Source organism: Hoplias malabaricus, chromosome 1, assembly GCF_029633855.1.
Source record: "Hoplias malabaricus isolate fHopMal1 chromosome 1, fHopMal1.hap1, whole genome shotgun sequence".
NCBI classification, from domain to species: domain Eukaryota; kingdom Metazoa; phylum Chordata; class Actinopteri; order Characiformes; family Erythrinidae; genus Hoplias; species Hoplias malabaricus.
The window spans coordinates 66,008,979-66,027,355 of NC_089800.1; the positions used below are offsets into that span (position 1 = coordinate 66,008,979).

At 41.4% G+C, this 18,377-nt stretch overlaps 1 protein-coding gene across 6 annotated transcripts in view; it reads right to left on the reverse strand.

Annotated features, from left to right (window-relative positions):
* Nucleotides 1–18,377, reverse strand: part of birc6 (baculoviral IAP repeat containing 6) — a 125,700-nt gene that overhangs the window by 65,238 nt on the left and 42,085 nt on the right. For 4 of the 6 annotated variants that reach the window (XM_066671048.1, XM_066671053.1, XM_066671062.1 and 1 more), the window contains exons 35-60: nucleotides 16,929–17,144; nucleotides 16,226–16,409; nucleotides 14,737–14,940; nucleotides 14,145–14,278; nucleotides 13,624–13,777; nucleotides 13,360–13,476; nucleotides 12,931–13,085; nucleotides 12,133–12,259; nucleotides 11,705–11,815; nucleotides 11,332–11,462; nucleotides 11,088–11,215; nucleotides 10,307–10,875; nucleotides 9,915–10,090; nucleotides 9,155–9,251; nucleotides 8,840–9,034; nucleotides 8,091–8,291; nucleotides 7,342–7,621; nucleotides 6,847–7,103; nucleotides 6,342–6,450; nucleotides 5,820–6,044; nucleotides 5,023–5,584; nucleotides 4,105–4,413; nucleotides 3,344–3,487; nucleotides 1,761–1,890; nucleotides 937–1,068; nucleotides 287–448 (exon numbers count right to left, since the gene is read on the reverse strand). In XM_066671048.1, the coding sequence (XP_066527145.1) occupies nucleotides 287–448; nucleotides 937–1,068; nucleotides 1,761–1,890; nucleotides 3,344–3,487; nucleotides 4,105–4,413; nucleotides 5,023–5,584; nucleotides 5,820–6,044; nucleotides 6,342–6,450; nucleotides 6,847–7,103; nucleotides 7,342–7,621; nucleotides 8,091–8,291; nucleotides 8,840–9,034; nucleotides 9,155–9,251; nucleotides 9,915–10,090; nucleotides 10,307–10,875; nucleotides 11,088–11,215; nucleotides 11,332–11,462; nucleotides 11,705–11,815; nucleotides 12,133–12,259; nucleotides 12,931–13,085; nucleotides 13,360–13,476; nucleotides 13,624–13,777; nucleotides 14,145–14,278; nucleotides 14,737–14,940; nucleotides 16,226–16,409; nucleotides 16,929–17,144 (5,209 nt within the window). The remainder of the gene's footprint in view (nucleotides 1–286; nucleotides 449–936; nucleotides 1,069–1,760; nucleotides 1,891–3,343; nucleotides 3,488–4,104; nucleotides 4,414–5,022; nucleotides 5,585–5,819; nucleotides 6,045–6,341; nucleotides 6,451–6,846; nucleotides 7,104–7,341; nucleotides 7,622–8,090; nucleotides 8,292–8,839; nucleotides 9,035–9,154; nucleotides 9,252–9,914; nucleotides 10,091–10,306; nucleotides 10,876–11,087; nucleotides 11,216–11,331; nucleotides 11,463–11,704; nucleotides 11,816–12,132; nucleotides 12,260–12,930; nucleotides 13,086–13,359; nucleotides 13,477–13,623; nucleotides 13,778–14,144; nucleotides 14,279–14,736; nucleotides 14,941–16,225; nucleotides 16,410–16,928; nucleotides 17,145–18,377) is intronic. The other 2 variants (XM_066671079.1, XM_066671070.1) reach the window with 1 other exon arrangement.

Sequence of the window (18,377 nt, forward strand, 5' to 3'; positions counted from 1 at the left end):
TTTTTGAAAAGCCAAATTGATAATTGATAGCAAATTGATAAATTGATACCAAATTGATAGCAGTGGAAATGTGGGTGGAAACTGGAGAAAACCCACATATGCACAGGGAGAACACACCTCTTCGCAGTGACCTGAAATGGGATATTTAACCCACAACCCCAGAACCCTAGAACAGTCAGACTGCGACACAGCCTGGTGTGCCACTGTGCTGCACCACATACAAGCTTTTCATTACTTCAATTCACTAGTCACAGCAAACCTAGTGTGTGTATGTGTATGTCTGTACCTGGCAGTAGTTTATGGTAGAGGTGGAAGACAGGCACACTGATGGTTTTGGCAGAGGAATCGACTCCTGAAGAAGATGCCAGTTTATCGCTGAGCACTCTGCCTCTTCGGGAAGGTGGCCGTGGAGGAGTGGACAGAGCTCGCTTCGACTGAGACTTCAGACCTGATACACACAGACAAAGATGTTTTTTATTCAAGACAAAGCAGTGCAAATTGGGGGATATGCTTTATTGCCTTGGTGGTGTGTGTTGCGAGGCTAGTTTATGATACGTAATGCATGTCACTTGTTACTGAATGAAAAAAGACAAAGCAACTGTATAGTGGAATTATTACAAGTGGCACTTTAGTTTGAATTAGAATTTTTAAAATGAGTTTCAGTGGAGTCGGGAAAAAAAAGATAATGTGTTTGTGTCAGAGTGGAGGCACAGCAGAAAAAAATTGGGGAACACTGGCTAAAGACTTGTAGGCTGTAGGTCAAATACATTTTCTAGCCTTTAAGCCCTAATAGCTGAGTGCAAAGATAAATCCTAATAGAAGATGAAAATATAATGCCCTGTTCTCCAGTGTGATCTATCAGTGCTGACTCTGAAGACTGAAAAGAATGGCAGATCAAAGCCGTGGGCTAATGAAGACACTGATCTTAATGAGCACCTGAGGCCACCACCACACTGTAGTTGTCCTGGAAACCATTGTCAGCCTTCATCTTCTCCTTCTCCTCATGGTTCTTCTTCTCCTTGTCCTCTTTCTGCTCATTCAGAAGCTTGGCTGTGATGCTAGGTGTGTCTGTCAAACAGACCAGAAGAAGTGATTATAAAAATGATTAAAATAAAATAATCCAAAAAAGTGTGTGTGTAAAATATGTATATTAAAAGACTCAAAAAAAGACTAAAGCAGCCTCATCAATTTTATTATGTGCTTGTCTACATTTTAATTTAAAGAAAAATACGGCACAGTCAAGGAATCTGAAATCCAGAAGGATAACCTAGAACTCAATCTCATTGTGGCATAATTAAGAAGTACTAGCGTGCATGTGCTCCTGAAGATTCATGTTTCTTAATCAGTGGAGATAAGGCGAGGATAAGGAAAAGATAAATGTGCCATTAGCATCAGTGAGGAGACTGGACAGAAGACCACGTGTTACATTCAGCCGCTGTGTTCATAGCGTCTCCTGAAGCGATATGGCTATCGGGGTGTATCTGTCACCTTCAAGGTCTCAGGAGAATGGTCATTCATCACACACCCCCGACCATACATACATACATACATAGAGCGGAAAACACCATGTAGTCACACAGGCACACAAAAGCCTTATATACTATGTGCATTTGACCTTGAGATCCTCACCAGGCTGGAAGTATCTAATAGGTTTTCACAAAACCTTTCAAGTATAAAGTACAGGCTGAGAAACTCTGAGGGGGAGAGCACAAATAAGCAAGGGTGAAGATTTTTGTTGTTGTTTTGTGCCTGTGACTTACCAGAGACTCGATCCAGTACTTCTGCCAGTGTGGTGGAGATGGGGAGATGAAGCTTGCGGAACTTATGGCCTGCTCCATACATGGGGTGCTGAATCACATGACTGGTGGCATTGATCCGCCCTTTATACAGCTGAAAGAGAGAGGAAAATGAGGGAAAAGGAAGGAAAAGTGGCTAGTTTAATATGTGAATGTAACAATGTTTTAAATTAGGTTTTGATTTAAAAAAATGCCTTAAAAAATAAAAATAATAATAATAATAATAATAACAGAGCTCCACAAACTTCAGTTACCATGCTGAAAAACTGCCACTAGTATTCTACAAGTTCTTTTACTGAAGCCATTATTTTACCCAAATAACAATACTTTAACTGAGAGTGGACCTAGGCCGCTGTACTCGAGAGCACAGAGTCAAGATTATCAAGAGACATCACTGATCAATTCCACATTATGGCCTGTTGGGCATTTCAACCAATTATCCTCACCGAGCTGGAGATATTAACTCAATCAATCTAATCGCTTGTGTCAGGCCCCACTCGATTCCTGAAGCTTATTTAAGCACGTAGATACCGGCAGTCATACTCTCCTCTCCTTCTCCTGCCCTGTGTGTTCATAGGAGGTGACATTGTCTTTCATTAGGCATGACTGTAGCATGAGCACATGGCTCAGAGTGACGGGTCTATGTGCCTGGCGGGTGATGGGCGTCACGTTGAACACACGTCAATGTTCACACCGCCACTACTTCGCCATGCTGTCATGAGGAATCTCTTTACCCTTCCTCTGAATTTGATACCCACCTCTGTGTAAACATTTATAGAAACAAGGAGGTGACAATAATGTTATGACTGATCGGCTTGTGCGTGTGGGTTTTTTTTTTTTTTCCTTATTAAATTTTAGTCATTAATTTACCATTTTAAGGATGTATGATTTAGTGCAAGAATATACAGAGGATAAAGAGGATAATTCATATCTTGTGCCACCTTAAAAAACATTCAGCAAGTGAGTAAGAACGCAGTGGAGTCCAAATAGGAATTTGCGGTAATAAGTGTCTGTTTGTTGCCCCCTAGTGGATAGCGGTAGAGTTAGAAATGCATTAGTCTCAGCCAAAGACGGAGAGTCTGATACATTCAGGGGTTAAGTTGGCCTAAACGTCAGGTTACTGCCAGTTGCATTCTGAATGGCTATCTGCCTCCTCCTACACAGAATGCCAAAATAGCAGACTTGTGATTGGTCCTTTTGCCTGTCAGTCAAATTTCTTTTCCTGCAGTAGTAGGTGGCTCTTGGCCAACTTAATGGGAGACTATAAATGCATAGTAACTGCTCTGATATACACAACAAAGTGTCGAGAAAATAAAGTGAATCTGAATACTGTTATGTTCTAATTTTAATCAGCATGATCACTTTACACTTTATATGAAACATTATGAATAACAGCATAGCTATGAAAGAAGCACTATTACTGAATCTCTACTGAAAGTGCACATATCAGAAACCACTGCCGATTACTCCATACTAAATTTAAATAAATAAAAGCATACAACAAGTTAACATTAACATCCAATTTAGCTTTAGAGTTGTGTACGCACCGGGCAGGGGGACTGCAGGAAGACAGTAACCTTCTCATCCTCCAGCATGAGCTGCAGGAAGAGTCGACGGATGAACCCAGAGATATTCCCAGAGACCGGAACGTTCCCTCGCTGTGGAGCAGACTGGAACAGCTCACACAGAACCTGTCAAAACAAGTGGATTAAAAACTAAAATACTGAATGTAGGAGTGTACTAAGATTCTAGTTTTTTTTTTTTTTTTTTTTTGCTTTTAATTAATTTGCAAATATTTTCACATTTGTCAGGCATGTTGAAGAAACATGAATAAAATAAAATCAAAATTGAATGCATGAATCCCATAAAAGAAAACTAAAGACTGTATATACCGTACCAGTCAAAAGTTTGGACACACCTCATTAGTCATTGGTGGAACAGGGCTAGTCACTGTATAGAACTCTGTACCAGCCCCTAACTTCTGCACAACCCAAGTTATGGTCTCAAACACATTAAGGCAGTAAAAAGTTCTACAAATTAACTATTGATGAGACCACTGCTGTTCACTGAAAACCATTCCAGGTGACGACCTCATGAAGCTGATTGAGAGAACGCAGAGAGTGTGCAAAGCTGTCAAAGCTAATGGTGGCTACTTTGAACATTTGACTGGTACTGTATACAAACTCTTTCTAAAGTATTTCAAAAGTATTATTTAATGTTAGTCATATTGTATTCTAGTGCTTTTGTGCCCAAAGTCTGAATATAGTTCACCCTATCAAGTAAACATTTTTTTCTATTACCCACACACCTGTGCCATGAGTCTCTGGTTGTTGGGATGGCAGGAAATGCACTGCAGGAAAAAGGCCACTGTGGCATTCTCGATGGCTGTTCGTTGCTGGGTGGTGAGGCCATTGCTCCGCCCTGTTGACGTGAGCGTGTACCTTGTCCCTGAAGGCTGGGGCTGGGGTCCAGCCTCAGCCATGCCAGACGAGACTCTGTGTCCACCGTTAGTCGCTCCACTAGCACTTGAGTGGCACAGGAGGAAAAGTAGCGACGTCCACAGTGGGTTGACTTCAGGACCGCCCAGCCAGTCCTTCATAGCATGGCTGTTACCCACCTGAATGTATGAATAGCACTGTTAGACATTTGATGTGCTTCTTCTTCACGTTAAAAACAAGGCATTATTTATTGCACATAATTTAAGTGCTCTACCGAGCATAAAGTCGTTAGTCACATCAGAGGTTCCCAAACGCCGGGGCACAGAGAAGTACGGAGCTGTGCGGTTTTTGGTTCCAGGACAAAACAACTGGCAACTACGGCACAAAGCATCATCAGCATAACCGCTGAACTTCACTTTTTAAAAACAAATCCATTATAATTCAGGTAATCCCTGAATTGGCTACAATGGCCCTGAAACTGCTGGGGGGTCTAATATACTAAATATAAATAGTGCTCTGTTCTTTAAAAATAGCATATTTTTAAAGAACAGAGCACTATTCATGGAGAACCCACAGACTTCTGCTGTTCTCATGCAAAATTAATATGTACTCAGACAAATTTATGCTGCTCATTCTCAAAGTTTAATAAAACAAATGGCTCGCTCCAGGGTGCGTCATCCGGTCCATGGTTGTACATTTGGAAACCCAAGACTTAAGTGACACCTAAGCAATTAATCTCAAGTGAATTGCCCATTTGTTGGATACATTGGGACATATAAACCACATACTTCTGTGAGGAAGCGCAAGACTGGTGCTGCTAGATCTGGGGACAGCTGCAGCCGGCAAGAGGAGGAAGATGCCGATGAAGAGGAAGATGAGGGGTAGTTATGCTGGGGCTGACGGCGGTCTTGCTGGCCAGCGGGAAGTGGCAGGTCGGCACTGGTCAGGAGGCTGCAACACAGTCCCGCAAGGCTGCGCACCAACAGAGCAGGTAGGCCCGAGTCCAGCAGCTGTTGGATTGCTCCAGGAGACTGAGAGGCAGCAGCCAGTGTGGCCAGCTGGCTTTCTGTCAGCGAGGCAGGCGAACAGGCGTGTTTAGAGTCATCCGTCAGTGAGGATGAGGCAGCAGCCCCGCTAAGTTCTCGCTGCTTCTTTCCGTCATCCGTCATGGCCAGTCGTCTCTGAGCCTGGGCCTGGGCTTGGGCAGCAGGAGGTGCCACCAGGCCCATCCACGACATAAGCAGGGAGAAGTAGCTTGGGTGGATGTGGCATATGGAGCACAGCAGGCTGTCTACAGCCTTCTTTAGAACCATGTTGCACGGCAGTGACATGGACCAGTTGTACAGGAGCCTGCAGAGAAGAGAGAGAAATATAAAAAGAAAACACTAAGTACAGGATTAGTTCAAACTGGCAGATTTTGGACAGTAACCAGGACTTTTTTTGTAGCACTAACATGTCAAGGATCTGTTTTTAGAAGGTGTGTAAGCACTGGGAATTTTTTGTAGCTCTTAACAGAAAACATGATTTTTTTGTACTTATTATTATTTTTAAAGAGTGTTCCTGTAGCGTTTGCATGTGCACTCACTCAAAGAGCTCCCGGCTGAGCAGTGCTGGAAGGTCATACTCCACAGGGAGCTCATAACTGTGCCACAGGATTGCTGCCACACAGTGGAGGTGTGAGGGGGAGGGCATTAGGAGGCCATATTCTCGTGAGGGTGAAGCTCCTGGACCCATGAAGCCTGCTGGAGAAATCTGCTTCAGAGATGCCACCCGAGATGAGTCGTGAACCCACTGCAGCAAAGCCTGGATCCTTTAGAGGAAAAACATCCACACAGTTCATAAACTGACCACCTATCAGCATTCAAAAACAAAACAGAAATAGTGCTTGCAGGGACACCTAAAGCAGACACCTTTGCTGCATGGAATTAGTTGTTTATTTATTTATTTTGTATTTTGATCCCAAAAATATAACCATATTCATTCATTATTAATATTAAACTATATGAGAAAATCATGCAAGATATGACTTTCCAAGACGTATTACCACAACAAACACGATTGAGCTTAAAGCTATGCTCAGTGAGTGGTGCAAGTTGCTGTTCTGTACCTGTCTTTTGTGCCAGGATCCTGGGTGGTGCCAAGTTGGTAGAGAATGTCTATGGTAGAGTCTGATGAAAGACCGTTCAGCCTCCCAAAGAGCAGTGGACTGTTCAGATCTGTAACAGCACACCAGCCATATCAGACCCAAACATCTTTGCCAAAATGTACTTGAACATTTCTCAAACGAGAGGCCCATTCAAGATACAAAAGCGTATACCTTTATTTGTCACCATCTACATTAGGCAAATCTTATTTTACCTAAATTTCATAGACTACATTTTTGGTATTACAGTACCTGACGCAACTTGAAGATCAACAGTGTTTGCAGTAAAGGTTTGAGTCAGACTTAAAGTTAGAGTAAGCTGTAGGCATGGGGTTTGTTTTGTTTGCACTACGAAGCAAACTGGATGTCTAGCCATCTACTAATACGGCCTAAACCCAAGAGTAAAAGGCAGCTTCACAGGTCATTTCTGGTGTGTCAATTATGTTTTTATAACAATGAACACACTTACTAGCGAGGTCAGTTCCAGAGGCGGCACAGTTCCGCAGTAGGATGTCAATGAGTTTGAGGCCTATGCGAGTGGACTGCAGTCCAATCTTTACCAGCACAGCTTCGATGTTGGGTGAGTGCATGCCGCAGTATGGTGACATGAGCAAGGCGGCGCAGGTCTGCAGCAGGTTTGCTGTGGGAGCTGCAGCGCTGGCCATCATTGCCTCCAGGTCAGAAACATGTGTCAGACAATGGTGCAGCAGCCGCAGCCAGCCAATACTGAGACACAGAGGTGAACATATGAAACATAATTCAAGACACATTCAGTTAAAAATCTAAAATAAATAAATAAAATACAAATGCTACCCCTAAAACATAAACGTCTTTTAGCACCTACGCTTCTTAATGGAATTTTTCATATTACACTAAATTTGTGAATTATTTACATATCTTGTTCTCAGAACTTTGGTCATTCAACAGTGCTGAACGGTCAGGAAGGCATTAATGGCTGCCGTACCTTGTTTTAGAGACCTGGTCCTCTGAGGGGAGGAAAGGGTTGTTTACGGTGGCTGAGGACGTGTTGCCGAAGGCAGTGAGGCCGAGCAGTTTGATCTGAGAGAGGCCGAGTGTGCTAGCATCCCGAGGCCGATGGAGCCGCAGACACACAGCTGACGCCACCTCCGCTTTTACGAGCTGGATCTTAATGTAGGTCAGACCGCTGGTCACCACGGGAGTGGAGAGAGGAAGCATGTTCACACCATCTGCACTGATCTCCACTGACACAGACGATGGACATGCTAGAGAGATAGAGATAGCTTCAGAAAACAGTGACTATCAACATCATAGACCCATAAAAGTACAAGTATGCCTTTTGAAGGAGCAATCACTTTTATCTTTTAAAAAAGTACAAAACATAATTAAAAGTAATTTAAATAAAAAGTTCTATAAACTAAAATTCACATGAGATGAAACGCCAAACAGCTTTGTAGTTCCTGAATTAAGCAGGTTATGCTCCACGGTGCAGGAATCCATGGGTGGCCTTATTTAAAACAGTTTTAAGTTCAGAATCTTTGATACGTCCAGTCCACCAGGTGACAATATAATAGCATGTGAATGTAAAGAATCTTTGAAGAAAACAAGCCTATTACTCCCTAAAAAAAGTTCACTTTTATCAATACTAGTTTACAGTAAATTATTTTGTGAAAAGCACCAACTCTCTTTCTCTGTGTGTGTGTGTGTTTGTGTGTGTGTATATAAGACACTCACTGGCAAGAGATGCGAGATGGGGCTGGATGTGGAGCTCCTTGAGTAGCACTGCAGCAGGGAGGTGGATGGTGAGGTCACACCATGCCTCCTCTGGGAGAAAGATGTAAGACCATGCGGCAGATCTAGCTCGGCGGTGAGGAGGAGTGGCTTGCAGGAGCACCTCGGCTGGCTGAGCTGTGGGGCTGCTGGACGTGATGGTGCCTGTCAAGGGACACCCCGAGGGAAGGAGGGGGAACAGTTTGAAACAGCACTTGATTTAAAAAAAAAAAAAAAAAAAGCATCTTATACCACACATTAAAAACATGTAAATTAACAGTCACCTTCGTGAACACCAAATAAGGTAAAGCTAACTTTATGTATCATGTATCTTGGTAATTTTAGCTATACAGGAAAAATCACTTACATTTTCATGCTAGAAATTATGTTCCAAATCTTTTAAGCATTTCTATTACTTCTACTACTCCATTTATCATGCAATTTCTTTTTTTTTAAATGAGCATCAACAATTTTTACACCTTTTTTTGTTTGTTTATAAATACCTTATATTCTGTAAGATTTTAAACATACCCTAGTTCTTTAGTGCACATCTTGTTACATTCACAATGTTTAATACTGTTTTGTATAAAACTAGGCTACACTGTAAATGAGGGAATACCTGTGTTTCCTAACATTAAATAAATTCTGATATTTGATAACCATACAGCTTTCTTAGGCCCTATACTTAAAAGTCCTGTACTTATTGCCCGCACCGAGAGGCGCAAAGTTGTGAAGGCCTTCAGCATTGTCTGGCTCCGAGGCGAGCACACGGGCTTTGAGGCTGCCATCTGCTGCTTTGCCTGGTCCAGAGTCCAGGAATTTCATGATGGTGGAGACCATGCTGCGAGCTGTGTTCACTATGGCTCTCGTGCTAGTGACCATGTTGTTACAGATCAGCTGCACACCACCTACACCACACATTAGAAACATAGTACAAGGCAAAATGTTTTTTTTTTTTTTTTTATTGAACTTAAATGAATACGTTCTAGTGCCATTGTCCTTAAAAGAGAAGTTTTACGAGCCCATACCCATGTCATGAAAGGCTTTAAGTGCCTCACTGGTGTCTAGCACTCTCAGGATAAACCACAGCAGGGGCTCAGAGAGTTGGCAAGTGGAGAGAGAACCCTGCACAACAAACAAGAGAATTTAACACACACATACAATACATATACTACGTTGTGTTTAGACCAACATTTAAAAATCTAGAAAATACTTAATATACATGATTGATGTACCACTTCATAGTACTAGCACATTCATTTCAAACTTTTCTAAGCCTGTATATACCTTGCATTACCATGCATTTTTGGTGATCTGATCACGTTTGGATTTCAACTGCTGACTTCTCTCTCGTGTCCAAATCATCTCTGGACAGCAGTAGTGCTCACTACTGCAGATATGACAGCACCTTGCAGCCTAATCCCTCTCCTGTGCTAAAGCAGGCAACTCGTTTCCTGATGTAGACAGTTTCTGCCCATTGGTGACAGCAAATAGTACACTTGTAATAGCCGGAGGAAAAACAGTAGGTTTCAGAAAGTAAAACAGAAGCGTGTGCTGATATGCTGGTGATGTGTTTTCCTTAGAACTAATGTTGTCACACTTGGGATTCATTTTAGTTAAAAGTAAATAAGTTAAAATGGAATATGGCCAAACACTACCGAGATACAATCCAGACAGGAATTAAGTGTAAACAGGCTTTGATATATTTTTTGTTATGTAAACATTCTATTTTTTAATTCAATCTTTAAAGATTAGCAGAATGCGTTATATGCCAGTGCTGTATCTTACCTGCCGGCCCATGTATCCACAAGCCATGTAGGTGAGGATGGGCTGCAGCATCACCTGCACAGATGTGGCTCTCTTACTCAGTGTGGTCAGGATGGTGAACAGTCCGTCACCCACAGAGATGGCATCCAAACCACCATGGAAGTTCTCATGCTTGGTCAGATGGAGTCCACTTGCACCTGGAGAACAGACAGAACATCAAAAATCTTTCATTTGTTTTTTAAAAAAGGTGGGTTATGAAAGGTTAGCTATGATTTAATCTTAGTTTAACACAGAAGGACTTGAACGAAGCTGCAAAGAGAGTCAATGATGAAATGAAGGTTCTACAGCTTGAAAATACAGTTAAGCAAACTCAAAAAAAGACAAGATCAAAATAATATTTTTGGAGTACATACCAATAATCATTGCCATGGCACTGCTATTACACTGCCCCAAAGCAGAAAGTATCTGACTCATGATCTGCTGATTGGCCAGCACCAGGTCGGCCACACCCATCGCTGGACCTTGGTGTTGTGCAGTTCCTGACGCTCCACCCTCTTTACTTCCACACACCTTCTCCTCATCAGAGACGCTGTCTGTGGCTCCACTGCCAACAGGGGGTACACGTCCACTGTACTCCCGATCTCCCGAGAGCGGCAGCATGACCAGGGTATTGACCAGCTTCAGGAGGTCGAACATCAGCTGGTCCCTGGTAGTCTCTCCACATACAGCCTTGGCATCTCCTGGCCGGATGATGTTGGCAAAGAGACCACCAAAACAAGCACGAGCCCCTACAGAACTGTCTGAGCCACTTCTGGACACCACCTTATCTGAGCATGTGATGTAGTGATGCACCAGAAAGGTGATGGACTCGATGACTGCTGTGATGGTCGTCACAGAGACCACCTCAAAGTTCTGCTCCAGGGTGAACTCCAGGAGCTTCACCTGAGCATCTAATGGGCCCTGGCCTGAGTGGAAGGGCCCCCTGCACACAAAGGAGATGTCAAAATGCACAGAAAAATAAAGGAAACAGCTTCTATAAATCAACAATCATCATACATTTAAAAAAAGTAAAGATACTTGATTAAAATGTGTTCATTTTGAATTTATTCTAAATGAGTAGAAATGAACAACCTTCATTATTGTAAAATGCATAATACATCTGGTGTGTGGGGGGAGGGGGGTAGGACTCTGTACCGTTCAGTGGAGAGGATATGCACAAGTTTCAGCAGGAACTCGCTGAACATCTGTGGACAGGTGGAGGACAGGTGCACTTGCAGCCTTGTGAGGAATTCTTGCATAGCTTGTGTTGCAGTTGGACCCACCTGTAAAGTGAAGAAAAACATGCCTGTCAATTTCCCTCATCTATTACAGCCTCCTAGGGGGTGATGTTTTATACATATTCCATTAACACTAGCATAAACATAGCTGAAACTCATACCTGGGAGCTGTGCTGGCTGGTGCCATGAGGGCTGCTCCCGGAGAGGAAGCGCACCAGAACGTGGACGAGTGTAGGGTCAGACACCATTTGCTGAGCTGTGCTCTCCTGCACACCCATCACACTGTTGGAGGCTGAAGAACAGACAAAAACAATCAGGATCTTTAAAACTTAAAAATTTTTTAGTGTAGTGTAATATAACAGATGTATTATATATTTCCAGCTTTGTCAAGCCTCTGCTGTAAAATGGAAACTCTTAGTTATTACCATTGTTTCATTTAATTGCAGAAAATTCAAGAACTAACACTGAAACAATCTTCCAGTTTGATTTAAAATTTGGAAGGTTGATCATACTGTGTTCCCAGGGATTACTCACCATTAGCAGGCATGTTGGTCATGAGAGTGAGGCTGTGTAATACCAGGCACCAAGTACGCAGTGAAGTATTCGGATACCAGGCCAGCACAGACAGGAAACTAGTGATGGAGGCTAAAATGGAATGCACACTAAGATCAGCATATTATTGTGCCTACTGTAACATTTAAATGCAAAAACATAAAATAAATATATATAAAAAATGCAAACTTATTCAGCGATTAACACATTTACATTGATACATATTTTAAAAAAATGTATAGTCAGTATTCTAATCTTTTAAATGGCACTAGCTTTGCTTAACTCACCAGACAGTGTCTGTTTGTCCAAAATAAACTATGCAAGTACTGCATACAAAAGCTACACAAATGAAAACCTGACATACGATAAAACTATAAAAACAACAGCAGATCAGAGAGATGAATGGTGACCTTGGTTGAGAGGGATTGTGGGCACTCGGCTGGCGTTAAAGAGAAAGATGTCAGAGCCGCTCTCCTCAGAGCCACCAGATGAAGAGTTCAGACTGAGAGTGAGCCACAACTGCAGCAGAGACTCCAGCTACATAAAAAAGGGAGAAGTCTTTCAAATCAGAAGCATGGAAATCTCTTTTATATGTTCTAAGCAAGCACATAGCTGCCCTAAATGATCTCTTTGCAAATAAATGAGTGAAATAGGGCTGAAACAGATATCCACTAAGTGTGTAAGCTCTGATATTCTGCAATGAAGCATAACATATGTACACTGATTTATAGGGAACTTGGCTACGATTCAAAACTGTTTCATTGCAGTGTGTTGACATAAGTTCCTAAGGACAAAACCCGAATGGATACCTATGAGGTAGATCATTAAACAAAACTGTAAATCTGCCACATGTCAGTGTGTTTTAAATTTACGTATGAGCAGGTCAGTGTGAAGAATAGAATGCTTTCATCTTAAAATGTGACAGAAGGAACTCTCTCAAATAATTCTTGCACACTATGAAACAGGAGTGATAATGCCACCTAGTGGCCAGAATGCATTTGAGATTGTACACTTTATTGCCCCAATGAAGGGAATCAGCTCTATGGAGAATATCCTGATTTATTCAAAGACAACAAAGCAAATTTGACACAGCACTTTATAATTGTAAATAAATAAATAGCGTTTATAAATGCTGTGTTACTTTTTGCTGACATGATGTTCTTTTGAATTTTGAAGGATGTTGGAGTTTTAGAATCATAGCTGCGTACCTGCACATGATGCACCTGTAGCATGGAGAAGAGCTTGTTGAAGCAGGCACTCAGCATAGGAATGGAGGAGGGCTGTACCATAAGACTACTGCCAGGGGGGGAGCTGTGGAGACCCCGCAGGAGAGAGTCATCTGTTCCATTAGTGGACTGGGGAACTGAAATGAGTCAGAGAAGCATGAGAGGATGAAAAATAAAGGTAAAGAAGAGAAATAGACTACTTCTGGGGGGGAAAAAACAAAAGAAACAAACATCCAAACTGCCCGATGAGGAAAGTATGCTTCCTTTGCCAATACCCCTCAAAAAAAGGGAGAGAATATAAAATTAAATAATGTTTAGGAGAAAATAGTGGATATTAAACAATTAAACTACTAAATAATTACTCAGGGGTTCAAATCTTTCAAACATATTTTACATCATTTCTTTACATACCTGCAGGTAAGTTGGAAGTAAGGGCCTGCAGAATTGCATCAGCCTCCAGTGTGGCCATCATCTTCAGCATGAGCTCAGCTTGCTGCTCCAAACCCACCTCTAGACGAGCATCAAGAGCTAAACAGGAAGGACAAATTAATTTTTCTGTTCAAAGGACACGCACATTCTTCGATAACTCCACAAAGCATGAATGTGAACCTCCAATTCTATTCCAATCACCACACCAAATATGTTCCCCAAAATCCTAAATTTCTCTCGTCTTACCTTGTGAGACTGAAACTGACAGGTTTTGGGAGCCAGGCTTCTCCACTGCAGCTGGGGGTTTGGACACAGGGATGCCTGCCCCACCGATGTAAGGGTTGTAACTGTACGTGCCATAGTCAGCCCCCCAGTAATCATACCAGGTACTACTGATAGGCTGTAAGATGGAAAAAGACAACACAGACAACACCCAAAAACAAACAAACAAAAAACATTTCAGAAGCTCATCTCTGGAGAACCATATGAAATACTTGCTATTAATAAGGGTAGAGATGAACAAAGTGTTAGTCATATGCAGGGAATAAACCATACCAAAATATAATCTGGCCTATGAAACAATTATTTAGAAGGTATTGGCTGACGACAGGCATGAAATATAATGGATGAAAATACATAAAAGAAAAGGGAGGGGGGGGGGGGTAGGAGATGATATAAAAAAAAAAGAGAGAGAGAAAAGGTAAAGAGAGACAAAGAAAAAGACAAGGCAGTGTGAGAGGAAGTGTGAGCAGACATGCACAACATACCTTAAATACTTTGGCGGCGAGTGGATCTTTTTCCAAATCAATATCTAAAGGATCAATATCAACATCCATCAGGTCCTGTAGCAAGTCAAAGTCTATCTCTTTATCTTTTTCCAAAGATGATAGTGGTGGAGCACCTTTGGGCAACGAAAAGAGCTTTAATATTGCCAAGCAAGCACACTAAGAAAAGCAACAAACACAAAAGCCTTCTTTAGCAAGTTACTGGGCAATTTTAAGGCCAATACACACTTCCAGAGGGACGGGGAATCCAAACAATGGATATATATTTCACTTCATTTAAAATATGAAAAAACAGCACAGCTCTAAAAAGCAGGGAATCTGCATTGTTCCAATCCCTGTCCCACTGCATCTTGGAACAGTCAACCATAGTAAAACAATTAAAAATTTTTCTTAAAGCATCTGACCAATCAACAAACAACACCACAAAAAGGTACATGCAACTTCATAAAAAAGGGGATAAAAACAAGCTGCATTTATAGAACATAAAACAAATAACTTGGTGAAAGGTCCTCTATTTTAAAGCGTATGTGTGAGAGAGAAGCAGAGCTGGGTTCAGGCGGGGTTACCAACGCACTTTGGAAAGCGGAGGAGGTCCCAGGAGTACCTGCGATGAGATCTGGTCCCAGGGGCTCATCAATGGTCTCGACTAAGGTGAGGGGCGTGGGCTGGGGCAGGGAATCATCCGAGTCCACCCCAGCCGAGGAGGACGAAGCACCAGCCTCATCTCCAACTGCACCCTCCTCCATCCCATCCAAACAGACTGGAGATAACAGCTCTCCTATCACCAACAAGAGAAGGTATTAATGTTAATATGTACTCTCAAAAATAATTTTACAATTAAGTGTAGTGTGTAATAATCAACTGGAAAATCATCTACAAACAGTAACTGCCTCTAGCCTTTGTTCCTGGTGTTATAAGAAAAACTGAATTCAATAAAACATATTGCTTTTCTCTAACGTAACATAATCCACATACGGAACACCCAGGCTGAAAGGGATACAAGTCCACGGTGGTGGGTGTAGTAGACTCAAGACAGTAGTACACTTGCTGTAAGACAATACAAAGATATAATGGCACAAGACTTTTTTGTGGTTTGCCTCAGTTAACAATTCATAGTTCCAATTCAAACTGAAGCCAAAGATTTTTGAGGAGACGCCTAGCCGTTATGTAAAAAGCATAAGGGCAAGCAAGAGACCAGAGACTCCGCTAAGTGAATGTTTATTTAATAAAGAAAAGAGGGGGGAAAAACAAAGAAACCCACCACCCACAATTACAAAATGCGATTTTATGGATGTGGATTGTAGTATAAAAATTCTAATTAACTGCCGCCTCATTTATTGGTCATTTTACAGAAATAAATGGGAACACTCAAATATATAATGACTTGTAAACTTGACGTGTACATACCTTTAACCCATTGTTTAAAAGAAGTGAAAATCATATGTTCTGTGTTTTATTATTATAAATTACACCATCACAGTTGTCTGTCAAAATAGACTAACTGGCAGCTGATAGCATCTTAAATGAGTTCTTTTCTGCTGATTCAATTTCACTTAATGGCCTCTGGACGATAAAAGTACATTCACGCTACACAAATCTCACAGCAGGAAGAAAGAGAGACAGCAACTCAGAGCATCTCTGAATGTGTAAATGTGTCCCTTGGTATTTCAGTGTGCTATAATGGCAAAATTAATAATTGTTTTCCTCTAAAGAACTGTTCCCTTAAACTGTTTAAGGGCTTTGGGCAAGACTAGTGAATCAACGAGAGCAATAAATCCATTCTGATGAAGTTCACTTTGGATGCTGGTGTCTGTAATTAAATGCACTTATTTTCAATAGGAACATATATGTTTTAGTGTCAAATATGGGCAAATAAACAACTGTAATTCAAATTCTTTAAATAATACATTGATATTAATTTTTTAGCCTCCAAAAACCCCTAATGATTAACATACAAGGAATATCACAACGTATCAATAAGAAGAGAAGAGCATCTTATAAAACTCAACTACAGAAAGGAATCTTAGAAAGGTAAAGCTCCGCAGGTGTCAGATCACAGTTACCTGCAAGAATGTCCTGCAGCATGCATGTTAGAGAGTACTGGGCCCAGGCTCCTCCCCAGCTGATGTCTCCACGGTTGAAGTCTGTTCCCACCAAGAGAAGAAGCAGCCGCTCCAACTGATGCTCAGACACGACTTCACACAGGTGGATTGTGGGACGGGTCGCATTCGCTATCCTGGCTAACACCTGACGGAGAAGATGGGAGATGTAATGCTAGTAATGCAGTACATACAACAGTGCCATTAGTATAAAGCCATTTCTAGGCTTCTTATTGAGAGTAGTGCTGCCATGTCATATTGCCGCTCTTGGGTACATCAATACATACAGTCATTAAGGGATTTTTTCCACAGAGAATGGCACCAATTTTTTTTCAAATGCTAGCTGAACAAATTTAATCTTAAAGAGTGAATTCAACCCTGAAATGGCTAAGGCCGGTTAAAAAGCAAAGAAAATATCCTTTGCTGCAGAATCAGTTCAAAGCTCAATAACAAGCATAGTTCGGATGGGTAAATAAAGAGCCCAGGACTGGGATTAGGAACTGTGGAAATGTGTTCTCTGGTGTAATGGACAGGGATCAACAAATTTCATATTTTATTTATTTGTTTATTTATTTAATTTTATTTTTTTCAACAAATCATTTCCATACAATCACAAAAACACCACTAAGAAACAGGAAACAGGACCTGCACTGCATACAGCACATACCTTGCAGACAAACAGGAGCAGGTCAGCATGGCAGGTGAAGTCCATGGAGAGGAGGAAAAGGGCGAGTTTCTGGACCACACATATACAGCGCTCGTGAGCTAGTGTGAAAGGCAGCAGCTCCACTTCTGGAGTCTCCTTCGTTACAGAGGCCTCTGTGTCCAGGGATGAGCGTGGCCACTCTGCTGTCCGCCTCAGCCGGATCAGATCCTTAAAGTGCTATAGAAACGGGGGAAGGAAGGGGAGAGGGGAGAGAAGAGGAAAAAAAAAAAAAAAAAACAAGCACTGTTCGGTCATTTCTTCTGCAAAATGTTGTAAAATAACCTGCAGCCAGAGTGTTAGTATTTACCAATAAATCTCACCTTCAAACTGGCTAACAGTAACAAAATGCATCCAATATAAAATAGTGTTGCTAAACAGAATGGCCTGTACAAATTGCTCTAGAACTGAGCTGCTCCAAGTTAAAGAGATTTTCTGCTGCAACAAACATGAGTTAATAAAGATCCTAAATTCTTGAACGTAATGAATATATTTTGACAAGGCTCCTTTTTTCCCCCCACTCTTGTGCCTCTAAATAAACTTTTTTTTTTAACCAGTGAAAGGTAAATTTCAGTAGGGCTGTCGCAAAAACCACAATACGTTAATACCTCGCTATTAACCAGCCAACCGCAAAGAATGGCAAGAACTGTCACCACCGCAGCGTATACATGTTTTAACTTTCATTGCATGGTCTTTCTTGTTTTTGCACTTTGGTGTGCATGTGTGAAATGAATGTTTACCCAGCTGTTGGCAGTCTTTGTTTTATAAAATGGACATAATGGCACCAAACCTAGCCAAAAAACCAAATGCAACTTCAACAGTTTGGGAGCATTTCAGATTTGAAACAGATGAGAAGGGAGAGCCAGGCAAATCAGACGAGGCAATATGCTCAATAACGAGGCAATAACTTGAAAAGTCACTGTGAAACAGGGAAATCTGAAATTTGAGATCTCCTCTAGCTACCTATAATCCAGCTATCACATCCCAACTGAGTCATGGAGCAGCTTCAAAAGGAACAGTTCAGGCCAGTTCCGTGTAACAATTAGGAATGTAGCACTAGAATTAGGATGAATTAAGTAATTTGGGACAATAATGTCACATATCGCAGTTTTGAACTCTGTTAAAACACAGCACAAGATATTCTTTCAATGCGACAGCCCTAGCTTTCAGGCTCAAATATGAGCAAATTAAGACTGAGATTAACTAAAACTAATGGGATTAAATCACAATTATTATTATTAATTTTTATATCACCTCTAGTACAATAAAAGTCTGATGCCATCATGGCATGCAAACTGGTGTCATTTCAAGTCATGTTTTCATGTGGAGAGATAGACAGAAGCTGTTGGTGCAGAGAACGTATTTAAAAACAGAGGAAAAAAATTGTTTAAATAATAATAATAATAATTAATT